The sequence below is a fragment of the Zootoca vivipara genome, chromosome 12 (genome assembly GCF_965207765.1).
Source record: "Zootoca vivipara chromosome 12, rZooViv2.hap1.1, whole genome shotgun sequence".
In the NCBI taxonomy this organism is placed as follows: Eukaryota; Metazoa; Chordata; class Lepidosauria; order Squamata; family Lacertidae; genus Zootoca; species Zootoca vivipara.
The window spans coordinates 35,313,438-35,332,242 of NC_142595.1; the positions used below are offsets into that span (position 1 = coordinate 35,313,438).

The 18,805-nt window shown below is 47.0% G+C and overlaps 1 protein-coding gene across 1 annotated transcript; it reads right to left on the reverse strand.

The window, feature by feature from the left end:
- Positions 1-1,200: 1,200 nt before the first annotated feature.
- On the reverse strand, positions 1,201-14,937 carry HSPBP1 (HSPA (Hsp70) binding protein 1). The gene is made up of 8 exons (XM_035136393.3): positions 14,857-14,937; positions 12,061-12,230; positions 10,594-10,810; positions 9,414-9,638; positions 8,247-8,402; positions 7,549-7,645; positions 6,800-6,911; positions 1,201-2,094 (listed from the first exon to the last, which is right to left on the reverse strand). Exons 2-8 carry the CDS (start codon positions 12,187-12,189, stop codon positions 2,017-2,019), a joined length of 1,014 nt encoding a protein of 337 aa, XP_034992284.1. The 5' UTR covers positions 12,190-12,230; positions 14,857-14,937; the 3' UTR covers positions 1,201-2,016.
- Positions 14,938-18,805: the final 3,868 nt, after the last annotated feature.

The following is an 18,805-nucleotide window of genomic DNA, read 5'->3' on the forward strand; positions in this document are numbered from 1 at the left end:
CCACTTTGAAGTGCAAATCCGTGGGACTGATTTCAAAGTAAAGATGTGTTCAAATAAATTAATACATCACATTTATCTTATATCAGCCCAGTCTCAAACTCGGCACAGATCTCAAGTGCCATTTTAGCCATAGATTTGATAAGTGTGGCTAGGCTTACACCTGCCCCCATTCTCAGTCTGCCCTTTGTAAAATGCTAACCATGTACTTTTTCAGAGGACTGGTGTGGAAATACCTTTACTCTGTTAAAAATTTGGAAGTAGGAAGCTGCCTTATATCAAGTCAAACCCTTTGACCCATAGATTTCAGGCAGGGGTCTTTCTCAGCCCTACCTGGATATGCCGGGGACTAGTTACGTGGGTTACAGCTCCCATGTAATCTTAGAATCATAGAATTGTAGAGTTGGAAGGGACCATAAGAGTCACCTAGTCAAACCCGCTTGGTACAGGGATATTTTGCCCAACATGGGACTTGAACCCACAACTCTGAGATTAAACGTCTTGTGCTCTACTGACGAGCTATCACAGTTGCCTGACAACTTAGGAGGAAAGGAGAGTCCTGTAAGCTATTTGTGACATGGCGCAACCAACTAGCATTGCAAATAATATTGGGGGGGGGGGGGGAGACGCCGAGAACACCCTTTGGATCCTGGCCACGGTTTTGCAGCTCTTTATCATCCTGTCACTCGCAAGAACCTAGTTGGTACCTAGCTTTGTGGGAAGGCAGCTTTAAGGAGAATGGTAGGTTAGTTCCTTCCCCATTTATAAAGTAAGACTGCTAAGCAAGTCCCATTACCATGTCCCTCCCCACTCCTGTATCCCATCTACGTACATGCTGTACTAGCGGTGTATTTATTTAGGCTATGCTTCCCCCCACCTGCTGGTATTAAAAATCAGAGTGCAGCCTAGAATATTATTCTCTTATGAGAAGCTGTGACTTAATATATCACATTTTAGGGGTGCAGCCAGTATTTGGGGTGGCTCGTATTGAGGCCAATACAATATCTTTCTGCTCCTGTGATTACAGCTGGAGGTGGGGAACCAGCTGGTGATATTCAAAAGGCCACTTTTGAGTAAGGGGCTTCTTGTTGTTAACCCCTAAACTGAAAGATCTGCCATCTTTTTTTCTTCTTTGAAATGGAAACATTATTTTCAATGTTTTTTAAGGCATTTGCTAGTAGGAAAAACAAAAACATGACAGTCTTAGCACCCGAAACAGAAACTTGTTTTTTTGTTTTGTTTTGTTTTTTTAAAAAATGCTGAATAGTGAACACAGCAACAGCAAAGCAGAGTTGTGGGAGATTCAAGCTGTTTGCAATACATTTCGAGTTGTCACATGCATTTTTTAAGCTCCCCACACATACACAATCACCCCCGAGAAATTATTCAGCTGGGACAAGCTTTTCCCATCTCTATCAGTAACTTTTAAAAAAGGTAGTTACAGGTCCTGTCCTTTGCAGGCAGATACACCAAAACCACACCCCCTTTTGAACGAATGCTCCCCAAATATACAACCCAGAGTAGGTTTGTAGAATAGCCAGTTCCCCTATGCTGCGGAAGTAAGAAGGCAATTCTTGATCATCTACATTCTAAACGGCACTCAGGCCTTCTCACCTGACTAAGCATCTTTTCCCTAATAACAAGCAGCGGAGAACAGGAAATAGGATTAGTTTTCCCTCAATTAAAATGGAGATCTCAAGAGCCATCTCAAAACTATGGCTAATGAAGGTAGAACTGCCTGGGTGTGGCTGGGAAGGTAGATTAGCAGATGAATGCTTCTGCAGAACCACCGAGAGGAAGTTACGCAGCAACGGCTTATGAAAGTGTCTTCCTGCTGATCATTAGGCTAACAAGCCATGTATCTCGTTTCAGAGAGATCTTCTGTTACTGCAGCCTGTCGCCGGATCAGTGAATGGGAAGATAAACACGGGCGTTTCCATCAAGCCTCTCCAACTGACACAGCTTCCAAGTGCAAGCATGGACATCCAACAGTGTCAAGGGTTCTTCTGGGAAGCCAAGTTACCGGTCCATGCTGTTATCATCAGGCTGACCGTGGAAGCAAAGGCGCAGCAGTGCCTCACAGAAATCCAGCTCCTCCTTTAAGAACAAAACGAAATAAAAATAAAAGTAAGGGAAGAAAGGCAAATTCTGCTCCTTCTTTAATGGGCTTTCCGTTCTTAAGCGTTTGCCTTGAACTTGGGCAGGCAGTGGAAAGCCTCACCAACTGCAAATAAAGCGTGTGGTGGCAATGAAATCATGACACAGCTGGCATTCTCCTGGACAGTGTGGTGTAGTGGTTAGACTGCAGGGGTCGGCAAGGTTTACCTCGCCTGGGCTGTCTCACTCCAGCAGAGATCCTTCCGTGGGCCAGATTGAGCTTGAGCATGCGCGCCGGCGATTTCCGGTGCCTGCATCCGCACATCCACAGATACAATTTCCGGTGCCGCGGAAGCGACTCCCTGCACCACACCGGTTTAGCACAGTGCGTGGGGACTCCCCGAGTGGGTGGCTCGGTTCGGGGGCGGCTCGTGAGCCGGTTAAACAACCCCCACGGGCCGCTTGTGGCCCATGGGCCTTAGGTTGCCTACTGCTGGGTTAGAGTTTCGGACGAGGACCTAGAGACCAGGGGGTCCAAATGCCCACTCAGCCATGAAGCTCCCTGGGTGACCTCGGCTAGTCAATTTTTCTCAGCCTAACCTACACCACAGGGCTGTTGAGAAGATGAAATGGAAGGCAGTAGAACCACATCTTGAACTCCTTGGAGAAGAAAGGCAGGAAATAAACACAGCCAACATATAAATAAGTAAATAAATGCCAAGTGCAGGGTGAACCTTTTACTCCCCCCCCCATCTTATTTCATAAGTGAATGTTCCAATAGGCGACAACACACAGCCCTACCCCCAGTCTGAAATGGTACGGCTAAATAGGAGCTGGACCATCTTGGCTGTGAGTCCTGGAAGATCTGATCCTTTGCCTTGCAGGTCACTTACCACCTGGCCTGGGAAGGCAGGACCTGGACTGACTCCAGCTGCAAAAGCTGAGGCTGCAGAACAAACTCTTTGGTTGGGGTACTGTTTAGGGTTGTTGTTTTTTCCATTGGGGTCCTTTGTTGCTGTTACTGAATTGTTACTGAATGTTTTTGTATCTTTATTTTTTTAGATCTTATCATGATTTAACGGGGAAGTTGTTCAATTTGCTTGTGTACTTTTTGATGGGTTTTATTGTTTATTGCTATTTTAGACAATTTGTTCACAACGTAAGCCCCCTTGAGTAAGGCCTTAACTACTGAAAGGCGGCATGCAAATAAAATGACATATGCCTGCATGTTGGCCGTTCTGCCTACAATTAACAGGGCTTATTGCGGCTCATGCATCTGCTCAGCCTTGCTTATACCAGCTGTGGGCTACCAAAACCACCTTCCTTGGCTTTAGACTACAGCCCACACAGCTTCCTATGGGTAGGAATGTGTTCTCAGTCTCACCTCAACATGGAGATTTTTTTGGAGCTGAACAGGGAAAAGGGGAGGGAGGTGTTAGGATTTATTTTTATTTTTTTTAAAAGAATTTAATGGCACAGTGAGGTTGTTCCCCATCCCCCACACTTACTCCATTATGCCAATTGTTTAAATATCAAGCTCGGCACAGCCTAATTGCTACGTTCAGGGAAAACTGTCGCTGGCTAACAGCAGGGGTGGGAACATGTCTGTTGAGAATAAACACAAGATGACATGAAACAGAAACAACATGTCCATCCGACCCCCACCCTCAAAACAAGTAAAAGAAGAGTACTTGGCCAGGGGGAGGGGAGAGAGAGAGAGATGGTGGCGTTGTGACACAACCACACTCGGAAATGAATGGCACAGTTCCAGGATCCGTGGCAAGGAAGCCAACTCAAGTTTTTTTCCCCTCCCCACTTCCTTGAGCAGCAGACAGAAAACCTCAGAGACAGCCTAGAGTCTTCCATGTGCAGCCTGTATTCAAACAGAAAGTCACCATCCGTCCGTGATTCTCAATGGGAGCCAAGTGACGTCACTCTATCCTTGGTATCTCTATGGTAAAAGTTCCATACGGCTTGCATTGGAAAAGAGCATGTGTTACAGCTTAGGTAAAGGTAAAGGGACCGCTGTCCATTAGGTCCAGTCGTGACCGACTCTGGGGTTGCGCGCTCATCTCGCATTATTGGCCGAGGGAGCCGGTGTACAGCTTCCAGGTCATGTGACCAGCATGACAAAGCCGCTTCTGACGAACCAGAGCAGCACACGGAAACGCCGTTTACCTTCCTGCTGTAGCGGTCCCTATTTATCTACTTGCACTTTGACGTGCTTTTGAACTGCTAGGTTGGCAGGAGCTGGGACCGAGCAACAGGAGCTCACCCTGTCACGGGGATTTGAACTGCCAACTTCCTGATCGGCAAGCCCTAGGCTCTGTGGTTACAGCTTGCTGCACGTTAAAAGAGAATTATATGAAAACGAGGTATAGATGGTATTTGACTCAGACAAGACTAGCGAAAATGTACAAGAACACAACCAACGTATGTTGGAAGTGTAAAGTTAAAGAAGGTCCATTTCACCGAATGTGGTGGACTTGTAAAAACAGCTAAGGCCTTCTGGGAAATGATTTATAATGAACTGAAAAAAATGTTAAAAATAACTTTTATTTTTAAAAAAACAAAAAAAACATAGGCCTTTTTATTAGATATAATAGGAGAAGAATTACCAAAGGATAGGAAAGTACTGTTTATGTATGCGACAACAGCAGCAAGAATATTATATGCCCAGGGATGGAAAGAAGAAAGAGCCCCACCGAAAGAAGAATGGATAATGAAGATGATGGACTATGCAGAGCTGGCAAGGCTGACATGGAAGATCAGGCACCAAGAAGATGACAAATTTAATAGAGAATGGCATAACTTCATAGAATATATTAAAGAACAGTGTAAAAATCTAAAAACGTTAGCAGGATTGACATAGCACTTGTAATTTAAAATAAGAAAGGATAAAAATGAAGTATAATAATTTGGATGAATGTAATTAGATGCAGATAAAAAAAGAAGATGAATTTTGGAAGCCAAGGGAGGGGGTGGAGGGAACCCCATAAAGGTACTGACATGGACTATGGTTTTGTGAAAGTGTGTGTGTGTGTGCGCGTATGTAAAAAACTGTTTTTTCTTTTTGAAACTTTGAAAATAAAAACACTTTTTAAAAGGAAAAGTGTGTGTGTTAGTTGCGGAATGCCTTGCTTTTTACTACTGTGCAACCACACTTCCTTAAGAACCTCCTTACAGAGGCCTTTTCTGACGTGTAGCTCAAGCACCCATTTCTGTGTGTCGCTGTCAGATGTCAAGCGCTTTAATGCTGCTTTATAGATGTGTTGTAAACTGCTTCTTGGGCACTGGGCAAGCTGATAAAAATAAATAAAATAAGTAAGTAAATTCTTCTGGCTACAGTGCTAGTGCTAATATTAATTAAAACAATAATTTTATTATTTATACCCCACCCACCTGGCTGGGTTATTAAACACGAGGCTGATTTAGTAACCAGAAAGAACAGAAAGGGGAGAATCTGCCTCTCCAGCAATAGGAGACTGCTTCTTCCTCTCACCACTGGGGGGCTGGGAGCAAACATGCCTCCTATATATCACAGGGCCAGCCTCGGTTGACTTGCTCTCTCGCAGATGGTTGATGGCTGGATTCTGGGGCCCTGAGCAGCAGAGAACCCCAAACTTCCTTCTTAAGCTGTTTCTGCATTGTGCTATTATTAGATGGGTGAAGCTGGGGGAATCCCACCCAGATGGGCAGGGTATAAATAATAAATTATTATTATTATTATTATAAGCTCTCCGTACTGCAAACCGTCTCCAGCAATGCACTTAAATAGGAATAGCCGCACTGCAAGCTTCAGAAAGTTGGCGTTTTAAAAAAGGTGCCTGGTGCCCTCTAGTGCCCAGCAAAGTAGAGCGAAGCAAGCGACACGCTCCCACCTAGGCAAGGAGGCGGCGGAAATGCATGGGGTTTCATAATTCCAAGCTGTTGTAGAATTTCACTTTGCAAAACCCTGGGCTTTTCCTTTCTCAGCCTTCCTTCCCCACCTGCTTTAAAGTAAATGCTCCGGCCTCCATTGCTGCAGAGCCAGGAAGAGGGGCCTGGATCTGGCTGGCGGGCCAAATCCTCACCCATCACGGGTGACTGCTCCCACCTGTCACCGTTATTACGGCAGGTGACAACTTCAACGGGCGCTGGCTCCCACCTCCCACCTATTTGCAGGTGTGGTTTGGATGCCTACAAAGCGAAGTTTTTCTTATGCAGACCAGGAAGGCTGTTTGCAGAGGGAAAATTTCGGTTTGTACTGCAGGCACTTTTTGAATCGTGGCCACACCTGTGTATGGATAAAAGTCCAAAGTGGCAGTCTGTCAGTGCCGATCAGCAAGGTCCGTTTGCCAAGAAATAATCAGGAGTACGATTTTAAGCTCCCGTTTCTGCAGCAGACCCACATCTGATGGTTGTTTCTGGAGGAACAGCCTTGTGGGCCAAATTAGGACTCCTGCCGGGCCTGATCAGAGCCTTTGGCTGGAGGTTCCTAACCAGCGTTGGAAGAATAAAGCTTGAAACGGTTGTCATGCTCTACCCTGCCCTTCTTCACTCCACAAAACATATTCAGGAAGCTGGAAAACTCTGGCAGCAGAATAATTTATTTTAAACAGGGAATTCGAGTTTCCCCGTTGGAAAAACCCAGTGGCAGTCCAGACATTCACACCAAGTTCATGCCACAGCTTGGTGGGAAAGGAACGCATTTATTTCTGCCTACCTGGAACTCCTCCTGATCCTTCAGTAGCTGGCACCGCTCCTTTAAGAGCGCCTCGAGGGCCAAATCCGGTTCTTGACACTCCCGCACACCCTGAGGAAAATCTGTTACCAGGCTTGGGGGGGGGGCAAGGAGGGGGAAGGAATGGGAGATTAGAGATGAGCAAGTGAGACCTGTGAATACTGTGGATTCCTCTTCACAATTCCTGCCTGCCAGCCCCTCCACCAGGCTACTCCATTTCATCCCCCACACTTTTCCTTTCCAAGCGACACCCAACATCGCATAGCTATTGAGCATGCTCAGTCTTGATTGGACTGTTCTGTTGCTGTTTCTTTGCCCTATTAAGTTTCATTTCTTCAAAGGTTTTCCTCCTCTTTTAATTTCTGCAAATCTCACGTGCTTCCCCCAGCATGCTTGTTTCTTAGTAGACCCAGTTTTTGGCTGTGCCGCTGCAGGCATGCACTGTTTGAGTCCGCCAACATAAGGAGTGACAGGGGAAGTGCTGTAGTCTGAAGCGGTTCAGCCCAAGCTCACATCTACACCCTCGGTGGGAACTAGACTGGAGAACGCTCAGGCTTGTTTTAACTCACTTCATACCTCTGGCCTACAACAAGAAACAAAGCTCTCCTCCCCAAATAACTCAACGGCACCAGTGCCAAGCATGCCAGTAGCCCTCAACAGATCAGTCAGAGGAAACGCCCCCCCCCCCAAGATCCTGGCTCTCATTCTCGGCAGCCCAGTCCCCTCGATACCTGCACAACGCTCCCAAGACGTGTTCATGGAAAGTGCTGTGTTCAGACCGGATCAGGGCCACCAGCTGCTGCACCATCCCCATGGAACAAAGAGCCTCTGTGGAGAGAAAGGGGTGGAAAAAGCTGAGGAGAGACACTTCCACTTACGGGAAGGCCTACTTTGGGGACAGCCCAAGATTGGTGGGAGATGGCCCACGTCCACGGCGTGCGGCCACAATGATTTCACAAACCAAGGAACAGCTCTTCAAGGCATCCTTCTAAAGTTCTCCTCACGACGTTTCCGAGCACAATTCCAAGTGTTGGTGCTGACCTTTAAAGCCCTAAACGGCCTCGGCCCAGTATACCTGAAGGAACGTCTCCACCGCCATCATTCTGCCCAGACACTGAGGTCTAGCACTGAGGGCCTTCTGGCAGCTCCCTCACTGCGAGAAGTGAGGCTACAGGGAACCAGGCAGAGGGCCTTCTCAGTAGTGATGCCTGGCCTGTGGAACCCCCTCCTATCAGATGTCAAGGAAATAAACAACTACCTGACTTTTAGAAGACATCTGAAGGCAGTCCTGTATTGGGAGGTTTTAAATGCTTGGTGTTTTTATTATGTTTTTTAGAAATGCTGTAAGCCGCTCAGAGTGGCTAGGGAAACCCAGCCAGATGGGCGGGGTATAAATAATGAATTATGATTATGATTATTATATTATTACCTTTCTGCTCTGGGTGGTTTATAAGGAGGTTCTGTAGGAGAAAGGCAGATTTCACCTTCAGCTTCTGCACATTGCTTTGCATGGCCCTCATGAGGACTGAGAAGCCATCAAGGCGTAGGAACTGCTGAAGGCCAGCTTCCTGGGCTCTTACCAAACCTGGCAATGCAACAAGGGGTAGAGAGAAAGTGTGTGTGGGGGAGAGAGGGACAGATTGGGTTCATTAGCAAATGCAGTTCACAAAAGTAGGCGAGGCCCGATTAATATGATTTTCAATCACACGTGGGGGAAACCCTCGGCTCACTAAGCTCCCAAGCCTGAAATGGTGGCTTGACTTCAGGGGTGAGGAAGCTGCCTCCTTGTCCCCCTGGTATCTGGTAACGTAATTGTCACGTAGGTTGCTGGCTACCCTCAAGCAACGACACTCCAAACCATCTTGTCTTTAGTGCTTTTATTAAGCAAGCTATTTACAAAGCAAGAGCTTCAGGAAAACATCGTCTACTCATTGCTATCAGATTCTCCCAATGGCGCTTTTCGGCTCCTCCCCCAGCAGAGTAGTTTGGGGATCCCAAATCTCCTCCCCCTGCGTTTGCGAGCCGTTGATTTCCTCAGTTCCGGGGTGAATTTGAAAGGACACTCCTCTGCTGTTTCCCTGCTTGAACTTTCTACTGGCCCCTCCTTCCTTGCTGATATCCCAGGCTGCAGGAAGGGCTCTTGTATGTTGCCTGAGCCCTGGTCCCTTCCGCTCCCTTTCTCCTGTCCTTCCGCTGCTGTCCGAGCTGTCTGAGGAGCTGGATTTGATGGGGGGTGGCTGCTCCCTGTAAGCTCACCCCCTTACAGTAATAAAACGCTGAGCTCATTGCTAATGTAAGGGCTTTGCTATCTCAAAGGGCTGGATCAGACGTGAGATGGACAAATGGCATTTGTCTTTCCCAAGGGGAAAGCCATCGTATGGGGTGGGAGGGTCCTGCATCTGACCAGGTGAACCGTTTGAGGGGAGTGTGCATTTAATCCTCCCACTTCAATGCTTGGTCACTCAAAGCACAGGTTTACCCTGAAAGGAAAATTCAAACCAGTTTACTCCGCTGAACAGAAAATGCAGGCAGTTGTATTGCTGCAGGACTAATCCGATTCACCCTTCCCAACAGGTCAGAACATCCCCACACTTACAGGAGATGGCAAACAGTGCCTTGATCCGGACGGCCTCGCTGGGGTCGTGGTCCAGCAGCTTCAGCAGCTTCCTCATGCAGCCCAGCGCCAGGGCCTGCTCCTGCACCTTGGGCACGTTCTGGGCACAGGTGCCCACCAGGTGAGCAGCCCGCCAACGCAGCTCCTGCTCCTCATGCTCCAGGTAGCGGTGTGCTAACAGCCGCATGCCCTCCAGTTTGCAGAAGTCTGGAAGGACAGCAAAGGGGTCAATGGAAAGAAAGCAGGCAGCCCAACAAAACTGGTAGGATATCCTGCAAACCCACCCCAGGACTATGACTTAGCTGTGGCTCAGTGGGGTTACAAAGGGTGACTACTTTCCACCATATAATCTTGGGTTTCCTGTGTAGGACACCCACCACATTAGGAACCGTAGGGTGCAATTTACTCTTAATTGTATTTCTTTCAACCATTTATATATACACCACTTAACACCATAATCATAAATGGTGGCCCCCTCCCTGTGGGACACCCTCCCATCAGGTGACAAGGAGATAAAGAACTATACAACTTTTAGAAGACATCTGAAGGCAGCCCTGTATCAGGAATTTTTCATGTTTGACGTTTTATTATGCTCCTGTATTTTGCTGGAAGCCACCGAGGGTGGCTGGGGAAGCCCAGCCAGATGGACAGGGTATAAATATTATTATTATTAATCTCTAGGCAGTGTACAGTAAGAGTTTAGAAAGATACAGTAAATATAAAATCAGTTTAAACTATATTTTAAAATCGGAAGGTTTACTTAAAAGCCCTGCTGAAATAAAAATATATTTGCTGGGTGCTGGGTAGTCAAGGAAGGAGAGAGGCCTGTCTGATCTCAGCTGACTCTCCACAGAATGGGGCCTGCAATAGTAATGCATGGCTTCTGGCACCCCAGCCATGAGGGACCCTCAAACAGTGACCCTCCTGAAGCCCTCAGTGAATCAGATCCTTAACATATCCTGGACCCAAGTTGTTAAGAGCCTTGGAAATTAAGAGAATAATCTTGCCACCTCTACATTTCTCACTTCTTAGATCTTAGCTGAATCTCTATTTCCTAGTGTTTCCACACCAAATTGCTCCTCTTCCCCACTCTCTTGCACACTCTCTTTCTCCCTTGCACACACGCACGCACACATACAGAGGAACGGGGCCTTTTCTATACCTGCAGCATTGTCCAAGTTTTCACACAGCTCTGCCAGAAGGTCCAAGGCACCTTCTTTGTTCTCAAGGTCAGAATGCGCTTCCTCTGAACTTTCCCCTCCACGTTCTGCTCCGGGGGTTGATGGCTCCAGCAGCCTCAGACATTCCTTCATCTGTTCCACCTCGTCCACTTGACCCCGGAAGGCCTCGACCATCGCCTCTTGCAACCACTGTCTCCGCTGCGGAGTGGGATAGGGAACAGAGGTGAACGAAAAGGAAACATATTGGGAATTTCATACACACGTGCCCTTCCTCTTCCTGCCAAAAGCTCACTCCTTCCCCCAGAAATAACCTAACTTTTATCTCCTAGCCCCCATATCAGACACAACCTCTCTCCTAGAAGAGTCTTGCTTTTCAGCACCTGCCAGTCTAGTTCCTTGCATACACCGCTGAGTTAGGGAAAGTTGTGCTTAGAAAATTGGCTTTTGGGTCCTCGCCGCTGTCATCAACTCCTCTTGGAGCCGCCAACTTTAGACAGGAGCCAAACTGTATCTCTAGTGCAGGGGTAGCAAACCTGTGACCCTCCAGACATTGATGGACTCCAATTCCCATCAGCCCCAGCTGATAGCCAATGGGCACAGATGTTGGAAGCTGTCATACAGCAATAGCCGAGAGGGCTCCTGGTTCCTCAAACTGGTTTCAACAGCAATGCTGTCTTATCTCCATGCCCCTCCAAACGTCAGCGGCTAATTTGTGAATGCTAAGCGCTGCTGTTAAAGGCACAGGAACAGGCCAGTTTGTGATCTTTTTCTTCTAGCCCCAAGCTAATTCCATGTTGCATGGTGCAATGGTTAAGGAAGGAATGGACAGTGTGTATATGTATGAATACACAAACACTTTTTGCAAATTAGATATACAGTGGTGCCTCGCTTAACAAATGCCCTGCTTAACGAAATGATTTTTCGAGTGGAGGTTGCCTCGCTAGACGAATTCGTTTTACGAAAAATTCATCTAGCGAATCACGGTTTCCCATAGGAATGCATTGAAATTCAATTAATGCGTTCCTATGGGCAAAAAAATTCAAAAAAAATTCAATGCATTCCTATGGGATTCGCTAGACGAATTTTTTCGTTATAAGAAAAGACCCGTGGAACAAATTAAATTCGTCTAGCGAGGCACCACTGTACAGTATTAGATATATTTTAATATATTTGAGATTTGTATGGTTTTTATTTCTAGCTTCACAGCATTAGTTGGATGAGCTTAGTATTAGTAATGTAATAGCAACGCAGGGAAAATATTTGGATAATACCTCCTAGGCTGCTTCTGATCCAACCTGCTCTGCACCTCGCTAGATAATCTTGGTATTTAGCTTCCGCAATCAACACTAGCTTTAACGCACCAGGATCGCAGGACAGCACCTTCCTCAAACTCATTCCCCAGATCTAACAACCATTTGACCTCACCACCACCCCTCCTATAAAAGCACCTCATCAGACATGGGCTCCATCGGGGCAGGTTCAGCGTTCCCTGCAGTGACGGCCATCTGCAGCAAGCCCTGGAGGTTGCGGGGTGGTTCGCGAGGCGGCTGGTTCCCACCGGCACCTCCTTCAGCCATGGTTGGGGAATGCCGTTCCAGTCAGTAGGCAACTCACAAAGCTTTAACGAAAAAGCAGAGAAAATGAGAAACGAGCATGACTGAGAAAGCAGGGGGTCAGCCTACCTGCCAAGACACTTACCAGGTGTGTCTTGGCTCCAGCTCTACTTTTGTGCAAACACCATGACTATACTGATAAGTGGGACCTGCCACAAAGTGTTGCAGCGTGGAGTGCTCTCGTTCAAGGTTCCGGCCAGGGTACGCCATTCAGTCCCTACGCACCCAACAATCAGCCAGCAGTTCTTGGCACTAAGCATGTTCAGTCCTCAATGGGCTGCTTTTCAGGTTTCCCCACACTTAGGGTTCCTCCCCCTCCCCCCCAGATTTGTTTGGGGTTTCTCCAAATCTGTTAATGTCTATTATTGTTTAATTTTCTATCCTGCCCTTCCTCCGTGAGGACCATTTTGGCCACCTCAAGGTCCAGACTTGGAGAATGAGTACAGGTTTCAGGCTTCCACATTTCCAGACTCACATTGGGAATTCTGCTGCTACCCTCTGACAAGTCCCAGGTTTCCAGTAAAACCTGAAAATGCAGAAGTGGCTGGATAATGACCTGGAGGTCTCGTAGGGCTCTCCTTCCCCAGCTCCAAGATTGAAGAAGACTGGGGCTTGCCTGGAAACTGGTCTGCCAAGGAACCTGGAGCAATTTGGCCATGCAGCAATAAACTGTCAGGTACCCGCCATCCTTTCCCGAAAGAAAGGGTGGCTTCACAACGAGGGCAGAGGTAGCCACAACTTTTGGCTTGGGTATCGAGACCACGCCAAAAACCACACAGCTCTGAATTTATTTACAGAACACCTTCAAAGCACAGTCTAAAAGTCAATACAGAGAGAGTAAGATGGAGGCAATGGTAAACGCCACACCAAGATACCAGGGGGGATAACTGCACCTTTCCATTTCCTACTGTTTATAGTGCTCAAGAGTAAGCCACCTTTCTCCCACTGGATGCTAGCTCATTTGCATCACTTGGGAGATGGTCTGGGAGAGGCCACAAACAGAATGTATCTAGCATCCAGTGTCCCCTCACAGAGCAATGAATCTCAGAAGAATAGAAGAAGAATCTATTGATAGACCACTTTAGGAATTGTTGGCTCTGTGAGGTGGTTGGGGAATCTCCTAACAACTCACGGCATCCTTAACAAAGTACAATTGCCAGGATTCTTTGGGAGAAAACAAGGCCTCTTTAAAGTCTAAACCACAGAGCCTAGGGCTTGCTGATCAGAAGGTCGGCGGTTCGAATCCTTGCAACGGGGTGAGCTCCCGTTGCTTGGTCCCAGCTCCTGCCAACCTAGCAGTTCGAAAGCACGTCAAAGTGCAAGTAGATAAATAGGTACCGCTACAGTGGGAAGGTAAACAACATTTTCGTGTGCTGCTCTGGTTTTGCCAGAAGCGGCTTAGTCACGCTGGCCACATAACCCGGAAGCTGTCTGCGGACAAACGCCGGCTCCCTTGGCCTATAGAGCAAGATGAGCGCCGCAATCCCAGAGTCGTCCGCAACTGGACCTAATGGTCAGGGGTACCTTTACCTTTAAAGCGATGTGGCACTTCTATAAATGTATCGTGTAGTTGGGGCCTTGGCCTGACCCAACAGGACTCTTCCTTAAGGTTGGTTACGCTACTCCACCAGCCAGATGCTTCCATAGGGACACAGCAAACTATAATATGGGTGGTCAAACCACCGGTCCATCTAACTCAGCAATGTCTACACTGACTGGCAGCAGATCTCCAGGATTTCAGACACGGGTCTTTCTCCCAACCCTGCCAGGAGAGGCCAGGGATTGAACCTTGGCAGACCCTTCTTCCCCTTCCAGCAATTCCACTCGCCAAGGCTCAAAAGCTGCTAGCCCAATTCCAGAGTTTCCGCCCTAACCTTCTCCCCACACTTTTAAAAAAAAGTTTTTAATTAAGTTTTACAATTTTATCACCATCACAATCAACATTATCTCAAAAACAAAACAGAATATAAATCCCCCCCCCCGCCGGTGACTTCCCTCAACTTCCTTTTCTAGTTCTTTTGAGTGTTTGCTTCCCCTGCTTGTTTTATTCTACCTTAATATTGCAATCTTTAACTTGAATATTATTATATTCTTAACATTTTTATACCATACTGTACTTGTTTTCATATTTCCTCTTACACTTTGTTAATAACATCTTAATTTCTATCTTGCCGATTGTGTTTACTCAAACCCCCGCTAGTGAAACACGTCTTTGCAGTTTATTTTACAAAAAAAAACAAACTTAGTTGGTCTTTAAGGTGCTGCTGGAAGGAATTTTTTTATTGTTTCGACTACGTCTTTACAGTGTTTCTGTAAATACAGCACAAATGGTTCCCAGTCTTTTAAAAAGTCTCTATTGTCCTTGTTTCACCTTCTCCCCACACTGCTTTTCATTTTCCTGGGGGGGGGGAATCAGCTGTCTGGCCGGGGCGGGTGGGAGAATCTCCCCATTTCCCGGTCAACTTCTCCCTCGCCCTCTCTTTTGCCTCCCCTCCTCCAAGCCTCACCCACCGCAAAGGGTGGGCGGCCCATTCCCTCCTCTAGCCAAAACTGCACCCTCCCGCCCCCCGCTCGCCCCTTCGCCCCCTGGCGCTTCCCCCGAGGCGTCCCTTCCCCCGCCACCCCACTCACCCCACAGGCAGCGGCAGCGGCCCGTCTCCGAGCTCCAGGCTCAGCTTCTGGAAGCGGCCATCTGCGACCACGTGGAGAGGAAAGGGAGGAGAGGAGCGTCCTCTGAACCGGGGGAGCGAGGCGGCCCCTGGCGGCAGATCGAGGGGATCGCACGAGGAGGAGGAGATCCCAGAACCTGCTCCCAATTGCTCGAAGCGCTTTTTCACTGGTGATGCGAAGCGTCGTTTAGTTGGCGGGTTGTTGCTTTTTGTCCCCCCCCCTTCCCCCGTCTGTGCATTGTTGCCCCCGCCACATAAAGCGACTGCGGAGGGATTTATGCGCCCTAAAAACAAGAAAGGATGCTTTCTGAGAGCGGGTCCCCAAATGTGCACGCGCCTGTTCAAAAACGCGGGAGCTAGCCAGGTTTTTGGGGTTTGGGGGTTTTTTTGTTTTGCCCCGGGGTTTTTTTAGTCACGCCCCCAGCTAACTTGGCCTCCCACCAATTATTAAGGAATGGGAGGGTGATGAGGACCAATCGTGTGATTTAGGATCATACAGCATCAGCTCAGGAAAGCCAGAAGTTTTGAAGGGAGGGGCAGCTGCCCCCCCCCCCCGGGTCAATAAAGATACATAGCAAACTGAGGTTCTGGCCCCCAAATAAAAGGCCTGCTCACCTAACAAAAATATTGGCTACGCCCATTCTGTGAAGTGATTTTGGACCCCACTTCCATCCGAAGGGAACATGGCAGCCGTTTGTGGTGAGTTCCAGCGTGGATCTTCTCAATTGTGGATCTCGATTTTGCAGCCTTGACACCCTGTGTGGCAGAACTGCCTGCACCACCCTAAATCTGGCTTAATGGTCTTACAAGCCCCCCCCCCAGCTGCCAAGTTATCCCTTTTTTAAGGGATTTTCCCTTATGCTGAATAGGCTTCCTCGCGAGAAAAGGGAAAACTTGGCAGCTATGCCCCCCCCCCAAAAAAAATTAATAGGACAAACGGAGACCCCCGCTTGCTCAAGTCAAAGGCTCATTTAGTCCAGCAGCATCCACTTCTCACAATTGCCAAGCCCACATGAGTGCAAAAGTGTGTTCTCCCCACTTGCGATTCCCAGCATCTGGGATTTAGAGGCTTACTACCTCTGACAGTAGAGATGGAACGTAGTCAATCATGGTTAGAAGCCATTAGTAAATTTATCCTCTGTGAATTTGCCTAATCCTCCTTTCAAGCCATCCCAAGGACGCTTACACGCAATACCTTTAAAGCACATTCAAAGCACATTTCCCCGCCTCAAATAATTCTGGGCGCTGTAGTGTTTTTTTTTAAGGGCGGCTGGGAATTGTAATTCTGTGGGTGGTCAACTACAGGACCCATAATTCTTTGAGGGAAAGAACACACTTCAATTTTGCTATACAGTGGTACCTTGGTTCTCAAACGCCAAAAACCCAGAAGTAAGCGTTCTGGTTTCCGAATGTTTTTCAGAAGCTGAACATCCGATGCGGCTGTTGGCTATTGTTTCTGGAGCACCTGCACCTATCAGAAGCTGCGCCTTGGTTTTTGAATATTTCGGAAGACAAACGGATTAAGTTTGGCGTTTTTTCTTTTGCTATTTCTTTTGCGTTTTTGTTTTTGTGACTGTGTGGAACCCGGTTCAGCTACTGATTGATTGTGTGACTGCGGAAATGGATAAAAGCCCCCCCGCCCAAACAATGACTATCATTTAATTTTAATTTTTATCATCTACAATACTGTCTTATTTATTTTATAGTACAGTACATTGATTATTGCTTTCATTTTATGGATTAATGGTCTTGTTAGATAGTAAAATTCATGTTAAATTGCTGTTTTAGGGGTGGTTTTTAAAAATCTGGAACGGATTAATCTGTTCTGCATTACTTTCTATGGGAAAGCGTGCCTTGGTTCTGGAACGCTTTGGTTTTGGAATGGGTTTCCGGAACAGATTAAGCTTGAGAACCAAGGTACCACTGTAAAGGCAATTCTGCTATAAACTGTACACAGTTGCTGGCCGTCACTACATCTTGTGGGAGTGAGTTCCATAGTTTTAACTGCATTGTGTGGGAAAGTAGTACAGTACTACTTCCAATAGGCCGTGTGTATGACTCAGCTTCCTTCAAAATACTGTAAAACAGCTTTGCTGTGTTACCCTCCTCCTCATCCTGCCTCATATGGCACCTCTGATCCTGTAGTAAAGGATGTGATGTAAATTGCTTTCCTTTTGTTTCTCAAGGCAGACATACATTACTCTGTAACAGCAAAGCCTTCCATAGAAACTAGCTGGGTTTTCAGGTTATTTTACCTGAAACTGAGGTAAGTTACCCATAGGCACACTAAGAATAGAGATATCTTATCCTATCCAACTGAGATCTCCAAGTTAAAATTCAGATCTTCATCATCATCTCAATTTCTTAGACACCTTCTAGAAAAGAAATAAATAAATCTAGGTGACTTACAAGCAGTAGGGAACATACGGTGGTACCTTGGTTTAAGAACAGCTTAGTATATGAACAACTTGGATTAAGAACGCTGCAAACCCAGAAGTAGGTGTTTTGGTTTGTGAACTTTGCCTTGGAAGCAGAATATGTTCATCTTCCTGTTGGGTGTGTTCCATTTGTAAATTGAGTCCCACGCTGCTATGGGAAAGCATGCCTTGGTTTAAGAACGCTTTGGTTTAAGAACGGACTTCGGAACGGATTAAGTTCGTAAACCAAGGCACCACTGTATACAATTTTAAACATAACCGTAACAGCCAGTGAAGCTTACAGTAATAAAACCCATGAAAACCAGAACGCATTGCAGTGGCCATTTAAACCAATCCTGATTCTAAAAAAATGATAATGATATTGTCTGGGAGTAGAATAAAGCCTTACCTGGAGCTATAAACATAGTAAAATGGGCACCAGGTGGGCCTCACTAGGGAGAGCATTTTAAAAAAATGGAGGGGTCACGTCCCGACCACAAAGGCTCTTCTCATTACCCTCCAAACCTCTCAGAGGAGCATTTGGAAAAGGGCCTCATCCAGAAGCCCAGCATACTGCAGCATCAGTGGGGGCCACTTACCCTGTCAGAGCCCACCAGGGCTGATGCCTTGCTTGGGTCCTCACCATCATCCTCAGGCACTACTCAAGACCCTCAGTGGTGTGGATGCTGCTGGTCCTGGCAGTGCGCCAGTCAGTGAGCTCATGGTGAGCTCGCAATGGCGGCTACCATATTTCATTTTGCACGATTTTATAGGAGATAAGATTTCGTGGTCACCAGGCTCCAGTCAGAACTAAGCAGGCGTTTAGCTTCCAGTCTACTGTGGTGCTTACTGCCTAGAGAGAGAGTGGGAGAGGTCTTTATGCGCCGCTTGTGGGCCTCTCATAGATCCCACCGTGAATTGAGGACAGAATTCTGGACTAGACGGGCCTTGAGACTGATCCAGCAAAGCTCATCTCATGTTCTTAGGGTGACCATGTGTCCTACTTTTCAGAGTGCAGTTCTGTATTTGAAGGGCAGTCAGCAGAGAGTGCTCTGCTTGAAGGGCCATGCAATCCCAAATCTGGTTTGAAGAGGAAGAAGCATATGAACAGAGAGGAGCAGCCTTGAAGTTGACCATCACCCCGAGAAGACTGAGCCAGAACACAGGTCATGGGGTCAGCCTTCCCCATTATGGTGAGATGTATTTCTATTTAAATCTATATATACTGTATATAAATGTAAGCTGTCCATGTTTGTTATATTCCACTTTTCTCCGAAACCGCTTGACCAATTGCGTTGAAATTTGGACACAACGTCACATGTGACTAGGCGAGTGTTTGTATAAACTTAGATTATAAAGATGTCACACCTAACACAGGTAAAAACATGTTTTTTTGGGAAAAAGCAGAAAAACAGGAACATGAGAGATTGCAAAACATCGCCCTCTAGCAGCGACTCCACTGGTACTGCAGTTAGAAAAGCTTCCCTTTCCAAA

What these genes read in the sequence shown, in the direction of transcription:
- HSPBP1 (XM_035136393.3), bottom strand. Translation starts at nt 12,189, where the DNA reads ATGGCTGAAGGAGGTGCCGGTGGGAACCAGCCGCCTCGCGAACCACCC. An exon ending in GGCACTGTTTGCCATCTCCT is followed by an intron (nt 8,403 to 9,413) that starts GTAAGTGTGGGG and finishes TTGCATTGCCAG; the next exon opens with GTTTGGTAAGAGCCCAGGAA. An exon ending in AGGATCAGGAGGAGTTCCAG is followed by an intron (nt 2,095 to 6,799) that starts GTAGGCAGAAAT and finishes TTGTTCTTAAAG; the next exon opens with GAGGAGCTGGATTTCTGTGA.